Source organism: Saccostrea cucullata, unplaced genomic scaffold (genome assembly GCF_032062105.1).
Source record: "Saccostrea cucullata isolate Sc308-1 unplaced genomic scaffold, CSIRO_AGI_Scuc_v1 ctg388, whole genome shotgun sequence".
NCBI lineage: Eukaryota > Metazoa > Mollusca > Bivalvia > Ostreida > Ostreidae > Saccostrea > Saccostrea cuccullata.
This window is the reverse complement of record NW_026928889.1, coordinates 332169-355378: the sequence shown is the minus strand read 5'-3', so window position 1 is coordinate 355378 and position 23210 is coordinate 332169. Positions and strand designations below refer to the sequence as shown.

Here is a 23210-nt window from a genome sequence, read left to right as displayed (position 1 = left end):
GTGTAATTCACTGAAATTCAAATAACTCATGATCAATTTCATACGTTGATGTAAAAATATTTGTTATATGTGGGAAATTATATTATCAAAAAACACAAGGAAACAACTTATTTCGAGTTAAAAAAAAAAATCACTAAATGATAATTTATTCATAATAAATGAATACATGCAATCTTTTTTAAAAAATCAAGTTTAACCAAGTTTCAAATTTCCAATTTCAATCGTTTTAAAAATAAGCGGTCCATCCTTGATATTCATCTGTCTAGAAACTAGCGCAAAATGTTGATAGGCTAATCCTTTCTTACAGTCTTTTATTTTATGGCCAATATAAAACTGCGATGTCACATTGCAGATTTTTTTTTTTTTTTAAAAGGTATGTCAGAAATGACATGAATGTTTTCTATCTCCCTTCCAAGAATCGCTTTATTGACAGGTGTTTTACATTCTTTTCAAAAACAAAGGGGAAAAAAGCTGAGGAAGAAGCAAAACAAAACACTGTTGTTTGTAAATGTCTTTTATTTTATTATGCATTTATCACAAAATGAAATGTATACAACCCACTGGGGATTTATCAGTAAGACTGATCAATTGAAATTCCACACGATTAAATCTAGAAAATGAAGATCTTCACACGAAATAAAGCATAAACAATGCAATTCTTCTCCACAACGAGACAAAGTCTTATTTTATGAATTTCCACAAAAATTTGTGAAATCTGTATTTTAAAAAAATCGTTCATTAGTCTATACGGATTTTCTCCATAGAACAGCGAATAAATAATGAATAAGCACCCACGATAAGTGTTAGTGTGATTATGTCTGAATACAAAAAATAGTAAATGCTATGCTCAGTATTTTCTGGTTCGAAAAAAAAGTTAATGCCCCCTTTTCGTACATACATGTAATTGAATGGATTTTGAAAAAAAGATTCAAAAAGGTATTTCTCATATTTGTATCATAATCTTTCTTTTCATTTTGACTTCTTAACAAAGATTTTAACAACTATAAGAATGAGGCATTTATGTTTTGCATTTTGCTGAATAAATTGTAACTGAGATAATAATTGTTGATAATAATTTGGAAATTATTGATATTTAGTTAAGGCATTTAAAAATACAATTCATTCATTCATCCATTCATTCATTCAGATAAACTTGTATATATAATCATCCAATCATCCATTCAGCCGCATATACATGTATACTACATGTAGTATGTTAAAGCAATGTAGAATTCATGAAGAACATGAATTTTCTCGTTTAATATTTTGACATTTTTGGGATAAAAAATGGGATAAAGCAAATATCTTTCAAAAAGCACAAATTTCTGTTGACTAAATAAATGCTGACATGTATATTTTGGGTTTCTATGGTAATTCTAATTTGTAAAATCATGAAAAATGCTTAATCTAGTCTTCTCACAATTTGATAAAATCGACATAAAATAAATGCTTAACAAATTAAATGCTTTACATATTGTCTGCATAAAATCAAAACATGAAAATTATGTATAAGTTAAAACGCACTTTCAGTGAATAATATAATTAAATTTATGCAAAAAATGTAAGCAAACTTACTTTATAATTTTTGTTTAGAAGGGTAAAATTTTTAGCTCTTCAGTTACCTAAAGACAAGTATAGAGTTCAGTGCATGGTGTTCTTTTGTAAAAATTGAACCCACACATTTTTTGCACGAAATAGAATTTAGTGTTTTTGGTATCTCTGAGCAGGATAAAATGCACACAAAATAAAAATGCAAAGAGGTCAAGTAACAAAATGCTTTTAAGTTCTGGATACACATGTACTTATCGCAAACCAAATTATGGGACCTTATTATCACAAAAAGATAATAAAACATCTTCAAAATTAGATAAAATAAAATGACACAGCAAGCACCATTGAAACTGGATTTCGTGTAAAAATCACAACAGTTGATATTTTGTATATAAAAGGATTAGTGAATAAACTCCATCCTCTGATAAAGGCAAGATTCACTCCGTTAAATAACACACACGTTAATTAACATTGGTCCCTCGATAATGGAAAGTTTTTTTTGTGTCTATGTTATACCTTTTATTCACTGTAAATATACGGCACGTTTTTAATTTTTTTTATTTCGTGTGAAGCTAGCATGACGTTGATCCGTCCTGCGTTGATTTAGTTGACTGGGATCTACTGTCAGACCCATGGGAGGGAGATTCTGTCAATTGCACTTGGTCATAATGATGACTATTAGTTTTCTCCGAGGGTGCTCGAATGGACTGTCGGAAATCCTCGATTTTATCGTAACCCTCCTCTTCCCCCGCTTCCGGAACGGGGACGTCAGTTTGGCTACAGACGCTCGTTGATCGTTGAATGTATTGCATGTTTTGTCTGCGATCAAGAGAAAACTGTCCAGGTGTTTCCTGGGTAAAATTCACTGGACTGTGACGAAATCCGGTCACCTGACACGACCCAATTGTGTTATTTCTATCCGGATATCTCACAATTCCGGTGGGGGACTCCATATGTCTGTCAGATATAATGTATTTCTCCCTTAATGGAATCAAATGAGCTGGGGGAACAGTGGGGTGCTGTGACTGCACAGCCTGGTGATGGGGACTCGGTCCCTGGACTACATAATGATGACCGGGCACATACGGAATAAAGCCGTGAATGCCCGGATGGAAAGTTTCCATAGTATTCGGATGAATAGCCACCAAATTCTGCATATTCGGATTAGATGCATTTGGCCTTCCCTGAGAGGGTTCAAGAATGAAATAATTTTCGCCTAGAGGAGATCGACTATTGGAAGGGTTATTATTCTGTTCGGAAAGTGACCCGTTCATTGGTTGCTTTTGTCCCGGAAGTCCGTTCGGAGATGAAAGGAATGGCTGCGCTTCATAAGGTGTATCCCGTGGATGAATTTCTTCGTAATGTCGACCATCATCAACGAATGGCTCCTGAAGAAGAAAAAGAAAATATTTCAGTGTTAAATGCATCACTTAAATATTTATTTTACATTTAAAAATATTTTTTAATTAATTAAATTTTGTCCTCGAAAAATGTTATGCTGAGAAACGGTCACTAGTAATATTGAAGTTTGCTTATATTCTCTTTATCTTATATATCAAGAATTTTATTTAAATATATAATTTTCCGCTTTTCAAATTTTGAAGGTTTACTACATTTACAACTGTGAATTACTATAATCATTTTCATTACGAATTATAGCTTTTGAGCGTATGTAAGCAATTTTCATAACCCTAAGGATTTCCTTTAACACTAAATAGAAAAATAATAATTATTACTTTTGTTTTATTTCAAATAGTATGGTTGCATCGTTCAGAATCCATTTCAAAGGATGACAATTGCATTTTAAATTCCAAAGAACAAACGAGTATCCGGGTTTTTAAAGAAAAAAAAAAGTTTTGGATGAGACGAGTTGCCAACTTGGATGAATTGAATATACTCTTACCTCGCCTTGATATGCTTTCTTTTGTTTGTCCATCATTCTACGTCTGAAAAAGACAAAAAATAAAATAAAAAGACATCTTTCATATGAAATCATGTGCAGAATGCGTGTTTGAACAAAGAAGAAAAATAACTGCAAAATTGTCACATTGCATAAATTCTCACGCAGGTGCAAAAGTGCATAACGATTAGAAAGAATGCAAATATAACATACGTATTATTGATAAAATAAGTTATAATCTTTCTTTATCTAAAGTTTATTATTTCCATGCATCTGTTAAATTGTAAATTAAAGATTATATTGAATATAGATAAAATGTATAAATATGATACTTTACATTGGGGTAATATCAAAGCAAAAATTCAAAGTGGCATAGAGTGTTTTTTTTTTCGTTTTTGAGTTAAATGAGCTACATATGTATGTAATCATATATAAATATCAAGGCATACTTGTCATATATAAACATAAGGTCATGCAGATAACCAGAAAACAAAATATATCTCAGAATATTGAAAAATATTATCATCTACTAATATTTCATGTGGATTATTACCACAGGTGCTGTGGATTATTACTTTTTTCTCATAAATAATCTTTCATTGACATATTTGTGAAAAGATCTATACCAACAAATCGAAAAATTACCTAAAACAAACGTTCTATTAAATCTACCCTACATTCTCTCTATATAAAAATCAGTTATTTTATATATAGAGAGTAATTTTTGTTTATTTAAGCAAATTTTCTGAATTGATAGGATAAAAAAAATGTGTCATATATATAATTTATGTGAAAAAAAGTGTCAGCAAATACATGCACTAGTTTAGAAAATCAAACGGTAAGTTTTGAAACTTGAATAGTAAAAAAAAATTGATGTCAAACGTCGTCAAATTAAACTTCAGTTATTTGACCGAGCGCAAAAATCACCTGCTAACATTATAATATGACAGTTGACATTAACTTTGACTTCACGCTATGCCTTGTTGTATAAGGGGGTCAAAAGCCAATTGCTGATCTGCAACTGTTACAAGGTTTCCACATAACTCACGTCGATTTCTTCGATTCTTTTTTTATGTCACCACATGGTAGATTTGACAGGGACGATACATGAAGATTATATCTCAGCGTAATTTTAAAGCGTGGTTATGAGCGAGATCAGCTATGGAGTACATTAATTTTGGCTTCTGGAGTTTTATCAGTACTCTTTGGAATTGACAGAACTACTTAAGGGGTAGGGCGGGGTAATTAGCTGACTCACGAAACCTCCTTAATTGTTTTCTCGATAATTTGTCACAAACTGTTGGATTTCGACTGGTATCGCGCGAGAAATTAAGGTGGTTTACCGTTGAGAATTTATCCACACTTTGAGAAACCAATAATGCAGACCTTTTAATTTTCATTACTTAATTTATAATGAGGCCCAATAATATACTTGATCAGCACATACGTTTCACGCAGGGTCGTTTCAGACACGTCACATTACGGTGATTACCCTTGCATCACAGTTAAAATGACGTCAAATTGCTGTAATTAGCATACCTGGTAGATTCATAGGTCAGGTCTGTGCTTGTTGGAAGCTCGCTGTTTCTGGCATTTCTATCAATTTACATGGTTTAAAATATACATGTTTAAAATAATATTTATTTACATGTTTTAAAATTAAATGTTTAAATGAATATTGATATAGATATTTTAAAGAAAATGTTTAAATTAATAAACATCTTTGGAATATAATTTACTTTAAGGTATCCTTTTCTAAGTACAGATTAATTTTATTTCAATTTGTGAGTTTGAAAAAACACTGAACAACACTGCAATCAAAAGGAAACGATTTAATAAGTCTTTCTCCTTGATTATGTTGAAGTGTTAACTCACCCTTTTTATTGATGACTTAAATATGTATGCATTAGCGTAATATTTAATTTTTTCTACACATTATGACATACATAGTAAAATTCGTTATCTTGTCGCCTTACTATGTAATGTTTTGATAACCCCCCCCCCCCCCTCTTTCATCGCAGTTAAAGGCTACCCCAATTTTCTTCTCATTTTTTTTTTTAAATAAGGAATGGATGATATGTGAAAAAACAAAACATTTTACCATTTATTTCTTTTAAATTGTCAAATCCTTTGTTTCATAGGTAGTTTTTATATATAATTGCGTATAAAACATTAAAATGGACAATATTTTGAAGTACCGCCATTTCACACCAATAAAGGAAAGTTATTAAGATTTTGTATTTCTCTTTTAATTTTTTTTAGCATATTACATACAAATATGCATATCCATTAATTTAAAAAAACCCTCTTTTTCGCTATTTCCAACTTGATTGCAATTTGGCCTCGTTAAATTAAATGCATTTTAATTAGTAATGCCATCACTCATCAACTCAGTTTGAGTTGCATGCATGCAAAAGGTTCACCATGCAAACTTTTTGACAGTTACCAAAGCAGACGTTTTGAAGGAATTCAAATGTTTGACTTGCAATACAAAAACAAATTATTCTTAAAAAGGATGCAATATTTTTATATAAGTAGTATAATGAGCAAATTTAAAAAAAAAACTTTCCACCACTCTAAAGCAAGACAAAAAGTAAATTCAATTTTACCAATGTGTACAGCTTGATATATATACATGTATGTTACAAGAGGAAAAGATGTTCTTTCATAAAACTGCTTTAAGGGAGCGGATGGATTGCTTTACATGAACTCTCCTGACAGAACGTTTTATGCTATGTTTAGTTCCTTCCGAGCCATTCCTCATCCGTCCAAAAACGTCAGACGGCTTTCTATATGCAATCCAAGTGCTGAAAAATCGTTAATGATTTAATTTTGTTCTTGCCCGTAATATCCCTTGGCAATGCAATTTCTTTTATCTAATTATCGGAAAGAGAAGCCCTTAAATGTATGTTTTATGAAAGAACATCGACGAAGAGCCCAAAGTTAAGATGCAACAAAGCACACGCAACAAGTTTTGCGTAGATTAGTTGAAGCCTACTACATGGTGATCATTAAATGTGCCGACCCTTTTTATGAAATAATCCTTTTCTTTCATATAAACTATATACCACTGAGGTAGGGAGATTAATAGATTAAACTGTTAAGAACCCATTGGGACCATCTTTCAGCTAAGAATTCTATTGGGGAAAGTTTTAAATATGTCCATAAAAATCTTGTTCGGGAGAAATAATCTGAAATGAATCTTTAAAATAAGATATTATAAAGTCAGTTAATTTTTTAGCTTTGATCAGAAGATATAAATATGTTCTTAAACACTCCAGGGAGTATGCAGCAACATTTCTGTTAATGATTTGTTCCGAAAATTATAGTAAGAGTTTAATGGAAACAGAACAAATAATTCTACGTTTCGTGGTGCTAAATATATAGAATTTTAGCTTGTAAGACGTGCGTTAATAAAGGTCTCAGTTTTTATAAATCTATTACTTTTTAAATTATTTTTGCAAAAGTAAGAGATTTGTTGGATTGGTGGGTCGATGAGATTTGACATATCAGTGGTAATAAAACTCGTGCTATTATAGCAATTTAAAAAGTGACATTTATTAAAACCATAAGGAGGGCACAAACAAAAATCACCCGTGATAGATAATAAACTACTATAGGATGCTTACTCTACTTTGTACCTTCTAACAAACCACAGGATTGCTAGGCAGGTGAGGAGGAACATCAGAAAGACCCCACACAAAATCCCCACCGTGATTCCCATCAACCCGTCACTCCAGATGGTCCCGGACGGGGTCCGGGTCACGGGGTCGGTGGGGGTGGTGGTGGCTGCTCTAGAGGGGGTCATGTCCCAGATATTCCTGGGGGTCGTGGTGCTATTTCTCTGAATATTTCCACCGGGAATGGTTTTTGTGGGCACCGGAGCTGGAGTTGTCGAACTTGAAGGAGGGCTTGGTGTCGGTGTGACAGATGTTAGCTTGTCTAAAAATAAATTTTAAAAAATACGAATAATAAAATAAATAAATAATTTATACATCTTATTTCCAAAAATATACATGTACATATATATTTCAAGAAAGATAAAAGTAAAGAAACATTATTTATGTTAACCAGTCAGTCGTTCAGAACGTGGTACATATGATACTTCTTTTGAAATTAACATGTTCAGCAATTTTGCAACTAATGACCATCGTTGATTATAAGACAATTTCCATATTATAATACAATTTAACATGTAATAAACAGAATCCCTGTGTCTATGAGCACAATGAGGTGTAATTTTCAAGATTTTTATTCCATTAAGTGAGTGAAATGAGATGAATTTAGAAAATGTCCTTGAAATCATTGAGTGATTAGATGAAAGTTTAATCATGAGTATAGAAATTACGTATTTCGGGCACTTGGGATGAATTTCGTTATGTATTATATATTTTGATATTTTAATCTAAGGTTGCCATTGTTCTTTACTTTTAAATTTCAAGGAAACTGAAACAAATTCACTGACAGAACACGTACGACTATTGAATTATATAATTCCATCTCTCATGCAGTCAAAATGTTTCAACAGATAGAGCGATAATTTAACAAATTCAATACAGTAACAAGTTATACACAGAGGAGAGCCATGATAAATGGGAATGTTTTCAGTATCTTTGGGAGCTGTATGTCGATTATCGACTGTTTTTTCTGCTTTGCTATAGAAATAGATTCATTAAAGCTATCGTTTGATACCCAATGCAGCATGTCAATCTGACTGTGGAAATCTATGAAGCGTAAGTCGTCAAAGGGAGAGATGGCCTCACGTGTCTCGCTTTTTCACAGAGAGAGAGAGAGAGAGAGAGAGAGAGAGAGAGAGAGAGAGAGAGAGAGAGAGAGAGAGAGAGAGAGAGAGAGAGAGAGAGAGAGAGAGAGAGAGAGGAGAGAGAGAGAGAAGGGAGAAGAGAGAGAGAGATGGGTGGTCAAACGCTTATCAACCTCCATACCAACCAATTACACGAAGCCAAGTTGCATGCAGAGTCGGGCACCAATATATGCATAAAATTCCTACATCTTTACCCATAAATCCATATCTCTTTACTTATACTTGAAATATTTATGTATTCTATCGAACTTTTAGTCTGCAGTGACATCGGATCGAGTAAAGATAGCATATTGCTATCTTTATAAATATAGGTCGAGATAGGGATACGTGAATTCACATCGGGCATGACACGTGATTGACAGGCTTGTTTTGTGTCGATGCATCATTGCAGACATTGTTCGAATTTGTTTTCGTAACTATATAGCTTATTAAGGTTGAACATTTGAACGAATAACGGATAACTTTCCTATCTCTTGACATTTGTGATCAATTTCACCAGAACTTTGGCTAAAAGAGTATGCCACATAGCCAGGAAGCTGATTTCAATCAAGAAAGGATTTTTCTGTCGTGCAACCATTAGAGTTTATGTATTGAGCTAAAAAAATTCAATCGCAATAAAATTTGCTTTCCAAATATTGCATTAAAAATTAACTTGAACAATTTCTACAGTACACGATTGAAAGATTTGCAGCAATTTTAAATTATTTTTTAATTTCATCTTTTAATTTGATGTTGCTGTTGTTGATTGTTATTGTTTTGTTTTTTTTGTTGTTGTTTTGCTTTGTTCTGCTTTGCTTTGTTTTGTTTCGTGTTTTTATTTTTGCTATGACAATCCTCCATTTTATCACCCCAAAAATAAATTTTCAGAAAATCTTCCCAGTAACAATGTAGTCACTCTATTCCTTTGACAATAATTGGAACTGCCGAGCATCTTATGCATGCTAGAGTCGCTGGATACTTGTACTCAAGATTAGATCTAATCCGTCGGTGGGATGAAGGCAGGGAATAAACGATTTGGACATATATAGTGCACAAGTGACGAAGAGGCTAAATTTTCTCCAGGGAAATGTCGTATTGTATTGAAATTAGAAACAGGACGATTCTTATGAGAATTTACATTAAATTAACTTTGATCTCCAGGCAAAACAGGCATGACCATAAAATCTTTATTATTAGCTTTACTTCAGTAAGCTAATATGCCCAATGAGGAACATCTATGCCGATAACTCATACGTTTTACTTTTCGCTGCTATAAAGAATTAAGGTACATTTAACTGATATTGTCAAGTCCAGATGTGAGTTGTACCAAGGCTACATTACTCATCATTCGTAAGTAATAATGAACGGACGTGTTCGAATCTCACTGGAATTTTCATTACGTGTGTGTTATACAAAAGTCCCATGTTTGTCAGGGAAATAAAGGATATGACCATGTATTCCTGTGCCGTTTTAATTTTTTTTTCTTACTTAAAATCACAGGTTGACCTATATTAAAATAAAATATATATTTAGCTCATAACATACTACCATACATGTACATTCCAAAGATTGAAACTATATACAAAAGAAAAGGATTATAACTGAATATTTTGTCTTCTTTCAAAAACTTAATCTCGACGGATTATAAACAAATGATTTTCAAGCATATGATATTTAGGAAAATTATTCATTGTAGTGACAGCCTAATTCTTTATGTTCTCAAATAGATGTCTGGTATTTGTCTTCAAGATCATTTTTTATGAAATTGCTTTGTTTATAGAATGAGTCATTATTTTCTTACAAGAAACTGTAATCCCGTTAGGAGAATCAAATATTCATATCTCAATAAAGTAATAACGATCAAATGTGTATCGTCTACAATGCAATTGGCACCACTAGTCCCATCAACGTGTCAATCGCTCTTCAGCTTCCGGAAATCAGAAAAGGACCACCACCCCTTAGAGTATATTAGAAGCAACAGCGCATCCAAAGCAATTTCACGAGCGTGACGAAGGCCATTAAATCAGGTTCTAACACTACAAAATGTCAGAAATAAAGCAAATTCGAGATTAATTTATTAATTTTCCAATCATCAGGAATCTGAAATAACTCTAGTAAATGGGAGATTGTGAAAAACTTTGCAACAAACGCAACAAGTTTGAAAAGAGAAATCAATATTTGGTCTCCCAGTGGATTTACCATTCTTGGTATCCTGGAGGCAAAAAAAGTTTCAGATATCATCATCAAAACATTGTCCATGTTACCCTATCTTCCCTATTTTTCATCCCCCAACCATAAACTTATTTTTGGCAATTTCCATTTTTTTACCGGAACTTTCTCTCTTTCTGTCATTGGTTCCTGGTATCTAAAAGAAATTACCCCTACAGAATATGATTAATCAGAATATAAATGATATACCTGCAAAGCAGTGAAAGGTATTACGATTCAAAATATCATTTTGTAAAAAAAATCCGTTACCTATCCTAATTTTTTTGATGGTGTAACCAGAATTAACTATTTTTTTATTTGCAAAAGTATATAATATGCTTTTCGAGTATTGCTAAGCAAAAATATAAGAACTCTGGTGATACTGTTTTGTAGTTTTATCCTAATATATCTTCATCAAAACTTTATAGATAAAAACTTTTAAACCGTTAATTGTTTCAGACTTCACTGACAAGTTTTCAAAAACACACTTACATGTAGTCTAGCATCTTTATTATGTAAATTTGTTGTTAAAAAATAAACATATAAACATTTAAATTGGTGTGTCGTGACTGTGTCCCGATTACTGGATTTTTAAAGAAAAATAGCACCAAACTGTAAAAGATTCCGTACAATGTAAACTTCACCGTTGGTTAGTCCGAGGTGCAAAAATTTTCACTTTTCTCTTTAAAGCATAGAGCATTATGCTAATCACATCACTACAAACAAGATCTTAATAGCAAACATAAACAAACCAGACAATGAGATTGCACAATTATTGTTGTACAGACGTGTCGCATTAATTGTTTATCGACAGAGGATTAAGATAAGGCCCGTAGCTAACTCCCGTAGTATTACTTAGTAAACGAACTGTTTAAATAATTCAGCGGATTTATTACTGCATTGAATCCGATTAACTTTAAAATAATCGTGGTCCCCTTTAACGACCAAATTAAACTGGGCCAAACAATTAAGGAATGCATTTGAAGGTTCACAGGTGTCATAAAATCAGCTTAAATGGTTTAAATGTTTTTATTCTTTGCACAATATCTAATTCATTTCGACAACGCTTCTTTAAGGATAATTATTCAAGAAAATATTTGCATGCCAAATTTAAGCAAAGGACACTAATAGTCGTACATGTACAATTTAGTTTTACATAGAGAAGCATTATAGTACAGGTTAGAAGTTTTATATTAAAAAGAACAAGAAACATATTGACGCAAGCGTCAAAAATCGGCCGCAAACCAATTAATTCCTTTATACAATATTATATTAAATTAGAAACTGAACTCTTATATTTATCTGTTAATTAATATATATCCCTGTGACATTAAACATTTGAATGCGACATCCCAGGATTTTCTTCAGTACATAATACATGTACAAAACATTGCTACATATAAAATGTATAAGCAACTTAACTCAGTAAGTTTATAAACGAACTCTCGCGAAAGTAGTTTTAACACTTAACCATTAAAACTAACGTTTAAACTTATCTTACTAGAGATAGTTTAACATTAAATAAAACGTAACAAGTTTTCAACTATGTGGGGCTCCTCACTCGCTCAGAGGATGTTGAAACCCCCAACTCCCTCTAGATCCGCCACTACATTTCTTCTCTATCTTGTTTTGGTGTGAGATGTGGCGGGAAAAGGTTTGGCATGTTGTAAAACGCGCTTTATCCTTGTCTGTTGCAGAAAAATCTCCTAATATTCTGTCTGATAATAAATTAAGATTAAGTCATATTTTTGAAAAAAAAATCGTATTAAATGTACACTGTATATTTATATTTACACGTCAATTTAAATTATATATGCAACAAATCCTGTTGAAGTAGAGAAAGTAAAGTTTGTTTAGACATGTATAACGCGATCACTATGCCCAACATGTGTGCTTATTTCTCCGCACTTCAGTTACGTCGGAGTTTGTCAATCAGGATTGAAACATTTAACCCATTATTCATAAAATTTTAATTTTATGATTATTATGCGTTTTTATTTTACATTTAGACACTCTTTCTTAATATTCTATTACATGAATGTGAAATATTTTTTATTCAAATTGTTCCAACTCCGCAGAAACGCACGGCGACTTAAAACTTTCATATCATATAACCGACCGCCTCCTGGCGGCCGGTAATAAAATGAAAAAAAAAACACAAGAGGAAAATATGTTACAGAGCTAAGTGATATTTTAAATAAATCTCATGAAATGTTGATCGTATATTAAACCAACAGCATGCTACACTATTTTCTTCAAGAAATACAAGCAGCCTTCCCCTTCTCAAACTTTTTCTTAGACCGGATACGGAAGTCTTAGTCGCTACAACGCTTTGCGTGCGCACGTGTCCTGTCTGGGAACCAGATATGCAGGCGCAGACAGTTTGGAGACAGAGAAGGATTGGGGCTTGCTTCCTCATAAACATGCTGCTCACTCTGCTATCGGAATGATTCATTAAGTCAGCGTTTGGTTTCATTTTGTTTCATATTCAAACACCAACCATAAACTAGAAATGACAGAGGGTTTTATGGCGCAAAAAAGCATTTTATGTGCAGCTTACACGCAAGAGTTCCTATTGTCTTTATAAGGATGAGAATGGTTGAACGGGGTTTACGATGTTCTGTAAAATACCAGAATCCACGTACATTCAGCATTAACTTCTTCTTAATTCATATAATGGCTCATAAACTCGGCAAAAAATGCCCAAATTATTCATTCAAATAGGGTAATCATACGATCTCGAGATAATATTCTTTTACCAGATGACAAGGCGCGAATTAGCTTTTCTATCGAGAGTGCCTGCTAAGATTTATGATCAGGGGACAATCCAAACCTATTAAAAGTCGTTGTCTAGCACTGTAAAGTTACGACTTAGCTTAATCAGTTAATTAAGATTTAATCTAAGAATGGTTAAGCAGTGAAAGAAATTTTGTATCAGTCAATAATTATGAGTGACAAAGGCGGCGATAAAGCAAAGGGAATTGAAGTTCATACACTTCAAACACAGCGTATAGAGTAATGATATAAAAAGACCATAAAGACAGTACTTCCTATTTCAAAGGGTTATAATTCGTAGCCCTAAATCTACAAATGATTCTGGGTGGAGTAATTTGCTTTTGTTATTTAAGGCTTTGTTTTTGCTTCACATATAAATGAGAAATAAAAGTACTTTCTTAGGAGTACACAGGGAAATCTTACTCTCAATTTACGACCGAATGTCTAGCTATGTAATGCAGAATTTTATGACAAGAACTAACTTGAGAAATGCATGCTTCCTGTTTCAATCTTTTTCTATCTTTGTGAGAACAAAGAAGATACAAATGTACTCATTAATTTTAAGACGTGGTTAAGATTTTATATTTCGTCAAGGTTATTTTTTTTTTTGGTAGGATCAATGTAGTTACAACCTTTGCCATATTTGAATGTTGGAAAAAGATTTTGCATTTAATTGGTAGGGGATCAAATTTTTGTAGGGTCAAGGTCATACATATAAGAGGTCAATTGTTATTTTGCCATAGTATAATTTAAAAGATCCAGTTATTAAAAAAGACATATTTGTTACTCTGTAGACAAAATTAATTGTCTTTCTGTACAATTGCACGCCCCATTTTCTACATCAATCCGAACAAAATTTAGATCGTCCATTTTAACAAGACTAACCTCAGTATTTGATTTGAGCTACATGTATATGAAGAGTTTTAGCAGACCCCTTTACCTGTATAATATTCAACTTTGTAAATTCCGTTGCATCCATTGTTGATCCAGATGGAATCCTCTATAATGCCGTAGTCGATTCCTTTATTGCACTGAGATCCCGATGTGATTGGGAATTGGGCAATTTTCTCAATGCTTTGGGCTTTTTGAGCGTCCTTGACCTTGCAAACTTTGTAAGACGAATTCCAGTGTCGACACTCCATTGTCCTTTCCTTGATTTCTGTTGCTGGGGCATCTGTAACATCAATAATTAAATTTTCAACATATGTTTTTTTTTTCTGTCATGAAAGAAATTCATGTGAACCGAATTTCAGCTTTTGTTGTTACTGTATAAGGATTTTATAAAGATGGTTTATAATCAAGGGATCATACTTCTGAAATCAGAATATTTATTATTAACTCAACAATATTTATGTGATACGACAGTAAGAGATCTAGATAACTGAAATATAATGATTTTCTTTTTGAGGAATTCCCTTTTCTTTTAAGTAAAAGACCAAATTTCTGTGAGTAGTAACAAATTGGAGAATTAAGTTAGAAGAAAGCCTGCAGTCTTTATCTTGAAATCATATGAATGCTATGGAATAAATATTTTAAATTTGAGTATATGACACCTGAGTATTCCTCATGGGTTCATTTCTTATAATCATTTTGCAATTTGATTTCATTTTTCGAATGGATTCTTCGGGGCTAATTTCACATCCTAAAACTAATTTAGAGCCCCCAATTACATTTTCTTGTCAAGCTAACGCAATTCTAGGTTTTATACAACTTGCAACCTAACCGTCTAATACCATTAACGGGAAATATTATTCGTAAAAGCAAAACCAAAGGATGTCATAATTTTCATATGTAGCAGTATTTCATGTTGCATCTGTCAATTAGCTTTTATTTCCACCGGTTGCTTGGGATTCAAGTCGCACAAGTATCGGAAATTGGTCAAATTTTGACAAGATTCATTCCCCAGCAAAACCATTCTCAACACTTAATAAAAGTTGAAGTTTTCGTGCAATGTTTTATGTATAAGGCATTATATAATTATGGTTGGCATTACTTCGTTTTAGTCTGTTTATTGTGTTAAAGTGAAAATGGAATTTCACATCTTTATCTGCATTTGATCATGTTTACAATTTTAATCGTCAAAAATATAGCATATTTAAAAAACAATGATAGCTTTTAAATTTGATAATGTACATCATTATTTGTTAAGTTTTTCCTGTTTTGTTTTTTTTTATATTTCAATCCTTCAGAATATATATATGGTATAGAATTACACTCACAGAAATAGTCACCAAAGAGTGTTGGATCGCGGTGTAATTTTTCGAAAAAATGTTTTTTTTATATGTATGAAATAAAACATTTATACAGGATATTGCTTAAATTTGAAAAAAAAATAATGATATTAATGGTTAGGTTTTTTTGCTCAAGACACATATTTTTATAGAATTAAGATACATAATTTATACACTGCGGAAAAAGTTAACTTATATTCCTGTCTACTCACCTCTGGTATAACAGACGTGGATCCGCCCTCCACACCCGTCCTTGACATAAACTGTGTCCTTGTTGACCCAGTAATCATTGATGGGGCACGACTGCTCGATGTCCATACAGGACACCCATCCCCCCGCTATGTCGTCGTTCTGACAGTCCTGTACGATACCTTTGTGTATCGAGCTGCAGTATATGTTGCTTTGCTGATGGGGACATGTTAAGTTTTTCCCTGGAAAAAAGGAAGAAATTTTAGTTTAATTAATTGGATACAAATGATTATTGGCACTATACTTCAGCTTTTTTGTATACCCCCGTATTAATCGAAATATATACATTATATAGGCATTGGAAATATTGGGGTTTATTTTTCCGTTTTGGACCTGTCCGTCTGTCTGTCTGTTTGTCCGCAAAAACTTTAACCTTGCCCATAACTATTGAGTGAGTGGGACTAAGACTTTCATAATTTCCACCTGTAAATGCTATTATCTTAATAGTCTCAATATATTTCTTTTAAATATCTTCGTTTTTTAACAATAAACACCTCTACAGGGAAGAAAAAGATTTGCAAAATATACAGTGAGGAGTAACTGCTAGTAATTCTGCGTGGTGTAAAGTACATGGTGTGATTTGGTTCCAGGCATTACAAAAGCATTGGTGTAAATGAATAAAAAAATGTAAACTGTACAAATGATCTGTCGGCAGGAAAAATTGTGCTTTCATACTGATTTCTCCATTCAATTTATCGCAAACAGCAGAATTGAAATTAATTGTTTAATTAGGGTGAAAAATAAACTTCTTTCTGAAAGGACAAACCACTTGTTCATGAAATCGTACTTTATGAAAAGTAGTCTATGATTTTTAGTATGTTTCCTCCTCATTCAAAGGATGCAATTCACTTGTATAAATAAGCTATTTTATACAGATTTCATGCAAATAAAGTGTCAAAATACGCCTCGAAAAGTCAATAGTTTTACTGTTAAGTGTATACAACTTCCTTTAAAGGGAAAATTATTAAGTTTTCTTTTTTCATTTGAAGAAACACCCTCAGTCAAACTCTTGAATTTATTTCCATTTGGCTTATCAATAATTATATGTTCGAGACAAAATTCTTACATACTTCATTGCCAAAACACGTCAAAATGTTTATCACGATTCAAGAAATACGAACTTTTTGGAGATGGGAATACGAGCTTCCCTTGATAATATTTCTATATATTTATGTTTGAACTTTCTTTGTTGCTATGATAGAATACAATCAATGAACTTCGGACAGAACGTCACGCAATGACGCATGCGCAGCGGATGCTGAAAATGGAGAGTATCGTTGGAAGATCCAATTAGACACCATTTCTAATTAGAAAAAAAGGCCCTGATTAAAAGTTTAACGTGAAACCATCATTTTTCAGGTTGTCATCTAAGAAGCACTACATCATTCCGTCTTTTAATTATGCAGCAAGGTGCACTAAATTACGTAAGAATCCTAGCGGGTTGGGGTATTTATCTAGTATGTTTAATACTATGCGTAATTATACAGTACCGCTAGACTCAGTAATTGAGGCACAACAAAAAGAAAAGAAACAAGAAAATAATTATATTACATCCTGTCACGAAAATTACATGTAAAAATGGTGTAATAATCTAGTTAATAAAGAGTTACTGCACAGGCAGGAAAAGAAGTTTTTGTTTTCAATGTTACTGCTGTATCAAAAATCAATGCAAGTTACAAATTTCACTAACGTTAGAGATAGTTTATTGAAAAATACATACTCATGAATAGTTAAGAAAAAAAATGAGATTACATCTGGTAATAAAACTATGTCTGAAAATTAAGTCCAATAATCAGGAATAAGAGGAACTATTACCGAGGAAGTTACGCCATTAAATAAATCATATCATTGCTCGCGCTCAGCTGACAGACGACGGATAGACCCGTAGATATGTATCTACCATCATCAAATCATATAAGAAATTTGACCGTCCATTAAAAACGCAAAAAGGTCCTAAAACCATAAGACAAAATTTGCCAATAAATGCAAAATTATTTATGACCAATGACAATCCGCTATTTGATTCTCTGTTGATAAGGTTTTTGGAACCGTTTTTCTGACGTAGATAAATGTAAGAGTTTAGGAGACTCATAAACAATTCATCCCGTTCTAAATCATAGAGAATAAACATTAAGAAAGGCTAAATTACTTGCAATAAAATTAATGAAAATGGATTACTTAAAAAAGTCTGCTTTACCAAAAAAATACTTCTTTGCATTTGATGAACTATAAGAAAATCAAATGAAAAAAATCCATTGTTTCCAAAGCAAATAACCGGCAACTTTTCCAGGGAAAAGTGAAAATACTCATAAATCAGCAAGTGGAATCAAAACAGAAAACACTTCGTCGTGATAAAAATCTACCAATCTTTTCATGCCAAGAAAAATTTGTATTGGAAAGGCATCGACAGAAAAGAAACACCTGCTTCTTAACGAGGCTAATTTTAAAGGCGTGAAAACAGGAATATCACTACAGCAGCTCAGCTCAAACAAGCACTTCTCTGTTCTTAGCCCCTACTTAATGCAGGTTCTAATCATCACGTGCAGACAGTTGTATTACATATTTGGCTAGACAGCTTCAAATTGAAGCAGTTGGCAAATAATGAAGTTCCTTCAAGAAGATTCACCAAAATGAAAATAAAGAAAGAAAATTGAGACGTTTGATTTTTTAGAATTTCTCTCCAATTAGAAAAATATTAAATTATTGAGAAGCTCTGCAATGAGTTTATTGATTGGCAGTTATGAAAAAAGGGGAGCAATATCAATTAACTTTCGTGCAAAAACATATCTGTCAAATGCAAGTTTTTTTCGTTACTTCTAACGTTTGACAAAAACATTCATATAAAAATCGGTATGAATGGGAAAGTCATTATCGCTGAACCGAAACACGTAATGTCACCGTATATTGTATAGAAATTGGAAATATAAATCATGCAGTTAAATTTTGCCTATCAAGGTGCGAAAGCATCAGGTTTACCTGGGTATGTACGCAACAAGTTGGCGATGAATATCGTATTACATATTGTCTTCCAATACAACAAGTAGACTTTTGTTAACGGACCATTTGTGCATTAGAGTGGTAGATACCCTATACTGTATGATTAAGTGTGATGTCCTGAAACACCTTACTCGGTAAATTTACCCTCTATGACAAAAGTCACAAAACTGAGGACGAGTATAGTCTGCAAATAAATCATAAATCTAACTGAAAAGCAGGCATACACCCAAATTCCGAGATCATGATAAAATTGACTTTTCTGACAGTGAAACATATTTTTATTGATTTAATTTAAGTGCGATACCTCATAAAATCATAAAACGTACAAAGCCTTCTTTTTATGGATCATAAAGTAATTAATACAATGACAGTACAGGGGAGAACCTGTTATCCTGTTCTTTTCTGCATTCTCCGGTTATTAGTATGTCCCATTATGCGCGTTTCAAGAGCAACTAATGAAACACGTTGATGACTTTTGGCTATATGGGTATTTACTTAGCTAGCTTTCTATGGATGTAATTACGCTGCTTCAATGAGAAATAAAGAGAAGGACCTTATTATTGCTTGGACTCTCTCATTCAATATATAAATCGGGTTCAGCAAGAAATATCAATAGGATAGCATAGATAAAAGATCGCAGATTGAGTAAGGGATCGAAATTTCAAGGTCTTGGTAGATTGTCCATGATGAATTTAATAATGCCTTGTAGTTTCTCTTCAAACAAGCAGTGAAGTAATCATTATGTTTCTCGAAATGGACGTCATTCAAAATAGAGACGATTCAAATTAGAAAATGAACCCACTTGAATGCTACTTGAAATATTTCTATGTTGTATGCAAAAACTTTCGATTTGGTTGAAATAGAAGTTGTCTTTCCTCCCAAAACGTTAATTACTTGCATCCAGTCGAAAATTGGGAAATTCCAGTAATGGAGTCAAATTTAAGTTAGGAATCTCAAGAAACGAAAAGGTGAGCACACATTTGACACTAGTTTTCGATAAAACAAGAATACAATACTCCAATTACTTTTAAAAATAGCAAGACTTAGTGATGATGAATCCGACATATTAACATTTTAAGTAGCTATAAACAATTGATCATCAGCAAACATATATGTTTAAACAAAAAGATATTCTTCTTCGTCGACAGTGACACTGTTTGACTTTCAAACACTCATCAATTGACAAAAAAAGCAATTACTTGCATCCAGTCGAAAATTGGGAAATTCCAGTAATGGAGTCAAATTTAAGTTAGGAATCTCAAGAAACGAAAAGGTGAGCACACATTTGAATTACTTTTAAAACAAGAATACAAAAATTACTTTTAAAAATAGCAAGACTTAGTGATGATGAATCCGACATATTAACATTTTAAGTAGCTATAAACAACTGATCATCAGCAAACATATATGTTTATACAAACTAAGATATTCTTCTTCGAAACAATCGACAGTGAAACTCAGTGTTGACACAGTTCTCTTACTTTCAAACACTCATCAATTCACAAAAAAGCAAATTCAACATTGGACATCGATACCTATTATGTCGAATTATCGCCAGCTGCTTAAATAAAGATTTTTTGTTAAAATTTTAAAAATGGCAAACATAACATAAGAGCATGCTAATTACCACAGGTCCACATTGGTTCCGTTTTTTGATTACTCCCAAAACAAATGAAAAAATAATCCCTATTTGAACTAAATTTTATCCACAATTGGTCCTCTTGAAGAAGGGAACAGAACACAAGTGTGTCACGACGAACAAATTTTCATTTCACTTGTCATTCCTCAACATCATGTCGATAATCCTCTTCTAGTCTCAAGGAAGAATTTTCTATATCTCTCTATACGGGGTACGGTGTAGGGTCCACGAATAAATTATCACGCATTACGACTGTTGTGATGCAAATTTGTTCACGACTTGAAAAGTGTTTGCATCAAATTGCCTTTTTGTGGCAAACAATGCACAGTTGCGGGGATATAGAATATACAGCAATTATTGGACTAGAAAACATTTAGGGCGTCCCATGCTACAAATGTTATTCCGTGTTGCTCGTAAAATAATGTCAATAAACCATAAACTTGAGAACTAAATGAATCAGAAGGCTTACACATTGTAAATCTTTAATATCTTGCAATTTAAATTCAAACGATCGAGAAATTTCACATTTGTACCCCTCTCAAATTACATAATGAATTTCGAAAGTCAATAAAAATCTTGCTAGTGGTTTAAAAGGAACGTGTAAGCAACAAAAAGAAATTGCAGCTTTTGGTTCATTTTATCTTGGGTCATCAGTAAACCCCTACTTATGATTGCATTTAGCAGTTGATATGTTCATTGTCACCTTTGAACCTTGATAATATGTTCACTGTGAGCTTTGAATTTTAAGTACAAATTATCTTTTAATAAGAATATTCTATTTTGCATTTAGATCAAGTACTTATGGCAATACATGTACATCGAAATCTCACCTAACAGGTAATGTGTAACTTTTACACTGTGGTCATTTTTTTTTTTTTTTTGCATTAATCGAAAGTCCTTTTGAAAATTTCATTAAAATTGAGTGTGTTGTTCGCCATTGCAATGATCATGTTAATGCAAGCTCTACCTGATATAAGAAGAAACGCCACTTGTAGAGTCTTGAACCTTCAACATTGTTGTAGAAATTTGCAATGAGTTTGCAAAAATGCCAAAATTTGTCGTATAAATCAACCAATTACATGTATGAACCACTTGCACGGATTTTGTTGCAACATTTGCAACTTTTCCCCACATTGAGCCTCTTTTAATGGAAGTGGAAGAGGATTTCGCAGATTTTCGTTTTGACAATGCCGGGTACTCGTTCTAGTCAGCAGGAGTCTGCCGCATTTTCCATTTAATATGAAAGTTTAACAATAGAAATCTTTATACCGTGATGCTTGTTGAATAGAGCTGTTCTACCTACGGATTTTAATAACTTAATGACCTGGGCACTTGTAGGCCACAAGTACTGAAAGGAAAATTGTTTATTTCGCGATTCGAGGTTTGTTTGACACACAGCATTACATAAACCAGGGAAATGACTAACGATTTATTAATGTTGATGTCAAAAATCGAGCGGGGTGCAGTGGTAATCAATGGCGAGCAATTATTTCCCACTCATAAAAAAATGCTGGGTATCGAGACTATTTTTCGTTTGGTTAAGCTCTTCACGAATACGTATAATTTTGGATCTGTGAACGTATATACCCTTAATAACACATTCCTTTATTTTGAAGGATACACCCGATTTCTTCAGTCAAAGTCGAAATTTAGATTTTTTCCCGAAATTTTTGAAAAAAAAGTTAATGGTCCGACTAATGACCTAAAATGACAAGTTTATGATGCATGACGGAATACAGACATATCAAAAACATAATCTCTGCCTCTACAAAAAATGTAAACAGAACCGTACCCAAGAGTCGGTTCGTTTTGCTAGAAACAAGACGTTCGGTCATATTTTTATCGACCCCCACCTGATATTGTCTAAGGTGATAAATTAATTTTATCACACCCAATTAACTTCTGCGAGATAAAAACTGTGTTTAATTTACTCTGCAGATTGCGATGGGGAGTTTTGTCCATGCCTCGTCAGACTTACACGTTCTAACAACAAACCCTCATTTTTTTCTCAATCCATCATTGTTCGTTACAGTCCATTAAGGCTCATTTTGACTATCCACTGCAGCTAAATTTGCAGAAAAAAATAAGGTACATTTCAATTACATGACAGAAGTTCTAATTTTACAAATGTATTTTATAAAAATCGATAGCAAAGTAAAATCCAAATATATTTATTCAAGGCCCAAGTACATTTCAATTACATATTTATTTTATGAAAATCGATAGCAAAGTAAAATCCAAATATATTTATTCAAGGCCCAAGTACAAATCTATTTCTATTTTGAAAAATATAATAAATTCCTGAAAAATATAGAATTATGCCGTTTCAAAGGATAAATAATAGCATACTGTCTTCTTGTGTGAAGCAAAAAGACCTCTTCTACGTTATCTTCCAAAACTAGGGGCAAAATTTTAAAAGTACGAAAAATATATACACATAGTCTATTTCAAAACGAAGATATTTTCCCCCTTTCTCTGATAATTCGAGCCTTGTTTTAGTGTCATTGAATGTGATTGCTCCATTTTTTAGCAAACAAAAAATTGAATAAGAAACAACTCCTGGAATCTGCAGCAGGAAAAAAGTGGATGCCCACATTCTTTCGTTTCATCAGAAAATGTTCTTAAAATTAGACACAACTATTTTGCAGAGCATCCCATCTGTCAAAATAAAACAAACACACAGAGAGCATTTGCCGATTAAATGCTGCCACTTCAAAGGCCACCATGAAGAGTATTGCCAGATTTTTTGTTTAGTTTTAAAGACATTTATCTTTCAACCACTTAGTCTTATAAACGTTTTGTCTTATTGGTATACTTACAAGGAAGAGCAATTAGCAGAACTGATCAGGAACAAGACAA

At 32.7% G+C, this 23210-nt stretch overlaps 1 protein-coding gene across 5 annotated transcripts in view; it reads right to left on the bottom strand.

The window, feature by feature from the left end:
- Positions 1-498: 498 nt before the first annotated feature.
- LOC134279067 (uncharacterized) overlaps positions 499-23210 on the bottom strand; it is a 35682-nt gene continuing 12970 nt past the window's right edge. Inside the window, exons 1-7 of one of the 5 annotated variants that reach the window (XM_062761409.1) lie at positions 20340-20609; positions 15679-15897; positions 14176-14409; positions 7081-7393; positions 4991-5047; positions 3455-3497; positions 499-2939 (exon numbers count right to left, since the gene is read on the bottom strand). In XM_062761409.1, coding sequence (XP_062617393.1) covers positions 2124-2939; positions 3455-3497; positions 4991-5047; positions 7081-7393; positions 14176-14409; positions 15679-15897; positions 20340-20352 — 1695 coding nt within the window. In that variant the 5' untranslated portion in view covers positions 20353-20609 and the 3' untranslated portion in view covers positions 499-2123. Of the gene's footprint in view, positions 2940-3454; positions 3498-4990; positions 5048-7080; positions 7394-14175; positions 14410-15678; positions 15898-20339; positions 20610-23210 lie in introns of those variants that run through there. The other 4 variants (XM_062761407.1, XM_062761408.1, XM_062761410.1 and 1 more) reach the window with 4 other exon arrangements.